General features: G+C 53.9%; 1 protein-coding gene across 1 annotated transcript; it reads right to left on the bottom strand.

The window, feature by feature from the left end:
- Positions 1 to 402: 402 nt before the first annotated feature.
- Positions 403 to 7,855, bottom strand: C1ql1 (complement component 1, q subcomponent-like 1). The gene is made up of 2 exons (NM_011795.3): positions 7,004 to 7,855; positions 403 to 1,051 (listed from the first exon to the last, which is right to left on the bottom strand). Exons 1-2 carry the CDS (start codon positions 7,598 to 7,600, stop codon positions 872 to 874), a joined length of 777 nt encoding a protein of 258 aa, NP_035925.2. The 5' UTR covers positions 7,601 to 7,855; the 3' UTR covers positions 403 to 871.
- Positions 7,856 to 8,627: the final 772 nt, after the last annotated feature.

The raw sequence follows: 8,627 nt of genomic DNA on the forward strand, positions 1-8,627 counted from the left end.
TCAATCCAGCAAAGTGGGTCTGCTTCCCCACATCTGACTGATGAAGAAAGAGGCGGGGAAGTATTGACTGGACCAAGGTCAACCAGATTTTAGTGCAAAACTTGGTCCTTTCTGGGCTTTGAGTTCCAGGACAGCTAGGACTATACAGAGAAACCCTGTCTCGAAACAAACAAACAAAAAACCAAACCAAACCAAACAAAGATACAGCTGGATTGCTTCCCATTCTAGCTGCCCACTTGGGGTGGTGGTGAGCGTTAGACCTTCTGGCCTTTCCCCTCCTGGAGCAGTTAAGACTTCTGCATCTGGTTGCTTCTAGAAACTTTCACCACACTCTGCCAGCCTAGAGGACAAGGTCCAGGGCGCCTCCTACAGACTTCCCCAGGGCACAGACTGAAATCCCCATGGGGTCAAAATGTTTTTATTATAGCTTTGGTCAGACCGGGTGCAGCTGTTCCAGGGTTTTGTGGGTGCTGGGAAGCTATCCAACCCCTAACCCACTCCTCCCCAAGGCAGGGTCACCCTACAGGAAGCAACCGCGCCAACTCCCTGCCCCCCTCCCCAGACTGGGGCTGGCTGGCAGGAGGGGGGCTCAGTAAACAGTCCTATTGTACACATATACAGTGCAGGCTGGGACCAGGAAGGCAACCTGCCACCCGGGCCGGAACTGCGTGCGTGCGGGAAGAGGGGAGCTTTGTGTTCAGCGGAGGAAAGACTGGGTGGTTGGACGCAGGCTAAGGACAATTCAGCCTGGGAGGGTCGGCAGCCTTGGTCAGGCAATTTGAAAATGAGTAGGGGAGTGGATTCTTGTTTGCCTCTGAGGGGAGTCCAAGGATGAAGAGCCACGGATGAAAAGGGGTGCGGGGGGGGGGGCTCAATCCGAGTAGATGATGAAGCCAGAGAAAGTGCTGTATTTGTTGCTGTTGCCCCCGTGTGCTTTGCCTCCATCCAGCTTGATGAAGACCTCATCCCCTGCGTCCAGATGCAGGATCACGCTGTTGCTGGCATAGTCGTAGTTCTGGTCTGCATCCTGGGCAATTGCACTGGCCCGCACCTAAGGGGGGTAGGGTTGGGAATGGGGGGTGGAAGTAGGGATAGGGATGGGGAGTGGGGCAGTGTGAGAGGGGAAGGAGGTGAGGCAGCCACATGGTGAGGATCTGGGGACCCTAACACCCAGCTTTCCAGCCATTCAGGACCTTGGCTAGCTTTTCCCCATCGTCCCACCCTACCCCATTCTAATCATGTATAACAGTTTTGGAAGCAGACATACAGGAGCCCTGGATTCTAGGGCAGAATACATCTGGGCCGGAATTTGAAGTCCAGATGGAATGTTACTCTGTAACTCCTGCAGGTCTTACCATCTGCCTACTGCCAACCTCAGTGCCTTCACTGGTGGCCCAGCTTGGAAGTTCTTCCTTGCATAGAGAGCTACATTGTATTACCAGAGATGCAAGATCTTCCCCTTCTCCTTATCATCCCTTCCCTCCTGGTTCAACAGAGACAGTGTTTTCATGTCTGTCACCACCCACCTGCTCTTATGTCAAACGCATGGACAAAGGATACAGCTTGGCCACATAGGTGATACAGCTGTAGCAATACCAGACTGTTAGTAGGAAGCTCTCCCAGAGCCAGGGTCTCTGGTCTTATCAAAGCTCATTCCAGAGTCCCTCTCACTGGAGCACTGAGACTTAAGGCCTGGTAATGCTCTCCCCTCCTGGAATTAGAGTGACCTCATTGCCCAAGGCCTCTGGGAGTTATAGCTATGTCCCCGTGACTATTGCCCTGGCCAAAGGACTTCCAGCCCTTTATGTCTTATCACAGGAGAGCAGAGAGGAACAAGACAGACAGAAAGGAATTGGAGCCTTCTGTCTTCTGTGGTCCTTATCTTAAAGGGGAGTGAGGACAGGAGGAAACGGGTCAAGAGAAGTACTAACATTGGGATTTGAAGGTTTCATTGACTTTTTGAGGCTCTGACTAGTTTTAAGACATCGGGGGAGGTGTTGGTAGTTGAATTATCTGTGGATATTTCTGAGGGAACAAGAGAATGAAGTTTTAGAACATAGGGTCTCCCTGAGTCCAAGGGTAAGAAACAGGAGAAGAGGGACTAGAGAGATGGCTCAGTGGTTAAGACCATTGTCTGTTCTTCCAGAGGACCCAGGTTCAGTTCCCAGAATCTACATGACAGTTCACAACTGTCTGAAACTCCAGCTCCAGGGAATTGTAGCCTTCTTCTGGCCTCTGTAAGGCATCAGGCACACATGTGATGTACAGACATACATGCAGGGAGAACACCCATACACATAAAATATATTTTAAAAAAAAATTTAAAAATAAAAAGAGAGAGAGGGGAGAAAAGCCATCCCTGGGTTGTGGCTTGCAGTGGGGAAGGGTATTGTTCTCAGGTGGGCTTTTGCACAGTTCCTCTCTATCGCACTGTTTTTCTGAAGGCAGCTCCTGTAGCCCTCTAACAGAAGACTAATGTCTAGGCTGAACCCAAATCGCAGCTGGCGAGGAGGGAGAAAGGGAAGAGGAGGGAAGCAGAACCATGGAGCCGCCTTGCTAAAACAGCTGACTCAGCAGCACCGCTCCACCAAAGGGGGCCCAATACATTTGGATGCAGCCCTCCCAGTGGCCAGTGTCCTTCTGGCCCTGTCCCTCTCCTTAACCTCTTCCCACCCTGGGCTGGAACCACGTGGATTATAACTTGGAAAACATCTAAAAATGGCAGGAGGAAGGGTTGATGAGATAGATATCTCAGAGATAAAGGTGCTTACTTGCCAAGCCTGATTTCAGTCCCCAGGAACCTACATAGCAGGACAGAACCGACTCCTACAAGCTGACTTTGAATCTCCACACCAAGAAATGTTATGCCTCCTCACAATAAATATATATACTAACATTTTAAAGGTGGGCCTGGCAGTCAGGTGCACACCTTTAATCCCAACACTCAGGAGGCAGAGGCAGGAGGCAGGAGGCAGGAGGCAGGAGGCAGGAGGCAGGAGGCAGGAGGCAGAGGCAGGTGGATTGCTGTGAGGTCTAGGCCAGACTGGTCTACAAAGTGAGTATAGTCATATGTCAGCCAAAGCTACACAGAGAAATGCTGTCTCAGAAAAAAATAAACAAACAAGGTGGGAGGAGATAAGGAAGAGACTGCTTATCTAAACCCTCAGTTTGCCTAGAAAAATGGATCAGAAATCCTACCCAACCACTGCCACCTTTACAAAAGCCTTAAGATGATAAAGAAAAAAAATTAAGTCTTGATAGGGCTTTAAAACTAGCAGAGAGGAGCTAAGAGCAAGCAGCCAGACTCTGTATTGTTCCCTGGGCCCCAATCCTGGTAGTATTTATTCCTACACGTGCACTTCATTATCTTTGCTAATAAATTAGCACTAATAACAATTATTTTTATTACCCAGATTAATTTAGCCTTAACTCATTAAAACAGTGTGCACTTTAATAGCCAAATCCATTAGGACACAGTCATCCATCAACAGGAATCTCCTGGTGATGTGACAGGCATCAGAACTATTATGTTTACGTTTATTATTTATTCATCACCATGATTGTTGCTGTAATTATCCTAATTATCCATGGAAGCAGCAAGAATTTATGCCCTTCCATCCTTAGACAGTAGGGGATCCTGAAATGGAACCCAGGGGTCCCAATTCCCTACCCAAGATTTGAGGCAGTTGCATACAGCTCCTCTTGGGAGCCCGAGGGAGGATGGGGGAAATGGAGGTTGCCATGGAAGCCAGAAAGCAGGCTGTGCCTTGGATCAGGCGGGACTGCCAAGAGGGGAAACTGAGGCAGTGGTTTGACCAGGGGAACTGAGCTGCCAGGGTATAGCTGGGAAAAGTACTCCTGTCCCCAGTCCACAGGTCTTGGGTGTGCAGGTATGGCTCCCAGAAGTCGCCAGCCTGGTTCCCAGAGCACTGTCGGCTCAGAAGTTTACTTGGTTTCTTCTATGCCAGGTTCTAGGCTCCGTGCTAAGAATGGCCCCAGAGTCTAGAGAATAGGTGGATCTCTGTCCACCTTCCAGATGAGAAGCTGATCCTTGGTGGCTTTCTCTGTGTGACAGCCCTGGCTGTCCTGGAACCCATTTTGTAGACCAGGCTGGCCTTGAACTCACCGAGATCCTCCTGCCTCTGCCTGCTGAGTGCTGGGATTAAAGGCGTGTGCCACCAAGCCTGTCCCTCAGTAGGTCTTTCTTTTTTTAACAGCACAGTCCTCAATTTATGTATCTGTCAGCCTTCATCCTCCAAGCCCTAATCCATGTGTTAATACTCCCACCCTCCCCATACACCCCACCCTAGACAAAAAGCATACTGACCACTGGCATGTCCTCATACAACCTCTGCCTGTAGCCATGTTTATCAGTTTGTGTCCACCCTGACCTGTGTCAACCATAGACACGGAGGTAGCTGTGGGCAACTCAGCAGCCTAGATCACTTTCCCCAGGCTCCTCCTCCTAAGCACTAGGACCAGGAGCCATCAGATTGGGAGTGTTGACTCAAAGCTATCCCGTGGATGTGCAGTGGACTGCACACAAGGGTCCTTAGGCACTAGGCATGTGGCTGACAATCCCTTTTTCTACTCATCCTGTCCAGGGAAGGACCAAAGCACAGATCGGAAACCCCTCTGCAAGCAGGAAAGTAGGAACTCAAAACCTACGGAGGCCTCTGATCCTGAAGGCACTGAACGTGGAAGGTTCTCCCCTCGGCCCCCACGCACTCTGCAGCCCGGCCATTCTTATCCTCTGCCTAGTTAAATGGCTTCATACCTCTAAGCCAGTCTTCCCCTACACATGACCTTCTCCTTCCTCCTCAGTGGTGTCTCCTGACTTGGTAATCAGAGCTGCCATCCCTTCCTCTCTGCCAAGTGGTTCTGAGCTAGGGTAGGGCGGACCCACCACCGGATCTCTCTCTCAGAGGACACATTTGGAAACAGGAGTTGCTAGGTGCACCCCCAGCCCACCTTTAATGCAGTGTGTATTGAGTGTGTTAGTGTATGCCCAGTACTATTGTGCCCACTACATAAGCCATAAAGTCTTAGAGTGTAGATGGACTAACCTACTAACCCCTTGGTGCCCAACAAGCTTCAAACCTTGTTTCTTGTGGAGGGCACAGCTAACATGAGGGCTCATTGGTAAGATTCAGCCAGCCTCTTGGACAATCTGGAAGAAGTCACAAAAGGCTGTAGACTCCATTGTTATTCTTGGTTATTTTGTTGTTGTTGTTGTTGGGGGGGGGTGGTCTTGAGTACCTGTTAATGTGCTAAGTCTTTGAAACCCTAAAATTCCCATCCAGTGATCCTGCAGTAGCCTGTGGTCCTCTCAGCTTGTTACCTCTCCTCCATTATGCTCTGACAGCATCCTAGCACTGCTGGTAGGGAAGGAAGGGATTAGGGAATGTTTCCGCCTCCAAGGGACTAAGGCAAGCAGCCCCACTACAAGCACCTGCTATCTTGGGAGCTTCCTCATGCCCTATAGCTGGGGCCCTGCTGTGACCCCCTGTGGTCTAAGCAATGTCTAAGGGACTAGTGACCACTCTCAATGCCAGCAAGCCCCTAGTCCCTGAAGCCTTCACTTTGGACTAGCTCAAACTTTCTTTGCAGAAGGAAGACAGTCCCTCAATGAAGGTGACATTGCTGCATGCCTTATTGGTGATTAATAAGGGGACTTGTGGGGCTGTCTGCATGAGCCTTTGCTAGATGTTGGAGCCTCCCAGTTTGGTCAGGAACCAAGGACAAAGAGGAGAGACACCAGAAGCCTGATAGACACAAATGGGAGAGAGTCACAGCAATAGAGAAGTGGGGGGAGGTGAACCCAGAGAAGAGAGACAGAGATGAATGGCAGATTCCAGTAAGAAATGGTCAAAAGACAGAGCAAGAAGAGGCAGACACGATAGTGGGGACTGGGAGGAGCAGGCAGAAGAAAAAAAGAGGACAGACTTCCACACAGATAGGCTTTCTGCCCTTTCTCCTATCCCCAAACTTTGCAGATACCCAAGCAGGGTAGTGCTGCAGTGGGAGGGGTTCCGAGAAGATCTGGAGTCTCAATTGTAGGGGATTCCTTCCAGCTTCCACTTGCCTACCCTCAATTTTGACCCTGGCCTCAGCTAAAAGAAGGTTCAGTCTGACCACGCCCCCGGGGTGGGGCCCCTGTAACCCAGAGGTGAGAGCGCAGGGAGCTGAGAACCCAGGGTGGGTGGTTCCAAGGACACCGCTGTGCATCCGTGTCTCAGACACGTGCACACCAGCTCCCTATTTTCTAGGATACTGGAGGAGCTGTACCTGGAGACTTTAAGGAGGGGAGTTTCCATCACTCCGCCCCGCCTCTAGAGGAAACTTTTTCCCGGGAGGCGCAGGATAGCTCTGTTACTCTGGGAAAAGGTGGAGCATTCCAGGGGGGTTGCAAAGGGTGTTCGTTCAGCTCGATGGTCCCTTCTCTAGGGCCAGGGATGTACTGCAGTTAAGGCTATTGGGCAACGAACTCCCTCTGCCTTTGTGCGCAAAACATTTCCTGCAGCCCTCCTCCTTCTTCTCCTGAGCGCACAGCCACTCGTCTTAGCGCCCTCCGGCGCGGAGACTGCTTCTCCTTATCCTTGCCCTAGAGCATCCTTGCTGTTCCCTTAAAGCCAGTCGGCGTCAGCTTGAATCTTAGCTCTCAAGAGAAATCAGCCTGAATCAGTCTCCCACGGGCCAAACCCCTACGGACCAGTTCGTGCGCCCTAGAGCCCTGTGATCTGACTAGTTGGATTTATCTTTACGCATTTCCACTCCGCGGGTGCCCTGTAGCCTCTCCCTTAAGAGCTCAAGCCCAAGGGTTGAAGACTCAGGGGTGCCCGCTAATTACAACCATTCTTCACATGATAGTTAAGGGGGCCGCTTTAGGGTCTCCACCTACGCCTGCCCGGTGTGCCTGTCGACTCTGATCCAATACGCATTCTCCTGGGGGCTCCCTGGGAGCCCTGCCCCCAGGTCAGCCCCACGCCCCCTCATGGCCCACCTGGCCGTTCTTGCAGAGGTCTGCCCACATACTGGTGCCGTCGCCGCCGCGCATGAGGACGTGGTAGGTGAAAAAGTAGGTGCCAGGAATGTTGCATGTAAACTTGCCGCTGGCCGCATCGTAGTTGTTGCCTAGGTTGGTGACCACGTCGTCAAACTTGAGCACCTCGTAACCCTCATGAGGGTTCTTGAGGCCGGCGTAGAAGGCCACGCGTGGCACCGTGGTATAGGTGGCCGTGCTGATGGCGCCGCTGCCTCCCGAACCCGGCAGGCCAGGAGGACCAGGCTTGCCTGGTTCACCCTTCTCCCCAGGCGGCCCCACAGGACCTGGAGGGCCCCGGTCTCCTGGAGGCCCCGGAGGGCCCGGCTTGCCCGTGCGGCCCGGCTTCCCCTGGGGGCCCTGCACCAGCGTGGAGGGCGGAGGCGCACCGCTCTGCTCGCTCAGAGCGTCGCCGCCGTCGGACCGCGCGCCGGCGCCGGGGCCCCGCGCGGGATAGGGGTCGCACACCATGCGGCAGGTGCCCAGCATCTCATAGTGGCCGTCCGGGCCGCCGGAGCTCACCAGCACCGGGATGAGCACCACCAGCACGAGCAGCATCACCACGCCCGCGGCGGCAGCCAGCAGGGTCTTCCGGCCGGCGCGGAGCCTTGGGAGAGCCGGGCCACCCGGCCGCGCCGTCGGGGCAATGATGCCGGCGGGTAAGGGGCGCGGGCGCGACGCCCGCGCTCAAGGGCGGTCCGGCGGGGCTGCGGGCATGGGGCCGGGGCCCGGGCGCCGCGCTGCGCTGCTTGCGCTGCGGAGCCCAGCAGCCGGCTCCGGCCTCGTGCTTCCCTCCCGCTGCGCTGCCCGACTGAACGCGGCCTCCCGCCTAGCGCCTAGCTCCTCCCGCCTTCCCTGGCTGGGGCCACTGCCTCCTCCGTTGGGCCCCGCCCACCCGCTCCGCGGGGCTCGGAGAGGGCGAGGGGTGGGGCTGCGGGCGGGGCAGGCGCCTAATTGGGCCGCGGAAGCCTCAAGGTGGGAGGGGCAGGGAGGGGCGGGGCTATGAGAGTGGTGGGCATCACGGAGGGAGCTGGAGATTGAGGCTCAGAATGGGGAAGGGGCTAGAGTCAGGAATGAGTAGGACCAAAGGGCAAGCGGAAGGAGGAGCCACAAGGAGAGGCAGAGAGCTCAGCGTGGCATTGAGATAGATGTTCCGTGGGTCAGTTCCGAGGAAAATCGTGACAGAGGGGCAAAGGACCACCACCTGCAGGAGGTCGAAGGATGCAACATTGCCCCCTGTCTGCAGGGGACAAAGAGATGTTGCAGGGGGTGGAGGGTTACAGAGTGAGGAACAAGAGAGTAGAACAAGAAAGAGGATGAGGGCTAAAGCCTGGAAGGAATACTGGGGAGGGGCGTTCCATAGGCACCCAGGCCTAGCATCCAGATAACCCGTCTGGATCCTTTGCTTTTAGGGTGCCCAGAGGGAATCTCTGAATTCTAATAGCAGCCTGACTTTTTATCTGATTCTAACTACTTCAGGGGCATTCTCTCCCAGGTGGCAGCGTCTTCAGCCCCTTCTTTTCCACTGCCCCAGGGGATATCTTCTAGGCTGCCTCTACCTGTGGCCTCTTCCATGAGGCCTTTT

This window comes from Mus musculus, chromosome 11 (genome assembly GCF_000001635.26).
Source record: "Mus musculus strain C57BL/6J chromosome 11, GRCm38.p6 C57BL/6J".
NCBI lineage: Eukaryota > Metazoa > Chordata > Mammalia > Rodentia > Muridae > Mus > Mus musculus.

Coding starts and splice junctions, on each gene's coding strand:
- C1ql1 (NM_011795.3), bottom strand. CDS start 7,600: ATGCTGCTCGTGCTGGTGGTGCTCATCCCGGTGCTGGTGAGCTCCGGC. Junction 1,052..7,003: donor ACCTCTGCAAGAACGGCCAG/GTGGGCCATGAG, acceptor TACCCCCCTTAG/GTGCGGGCCAGTGCAATTGC.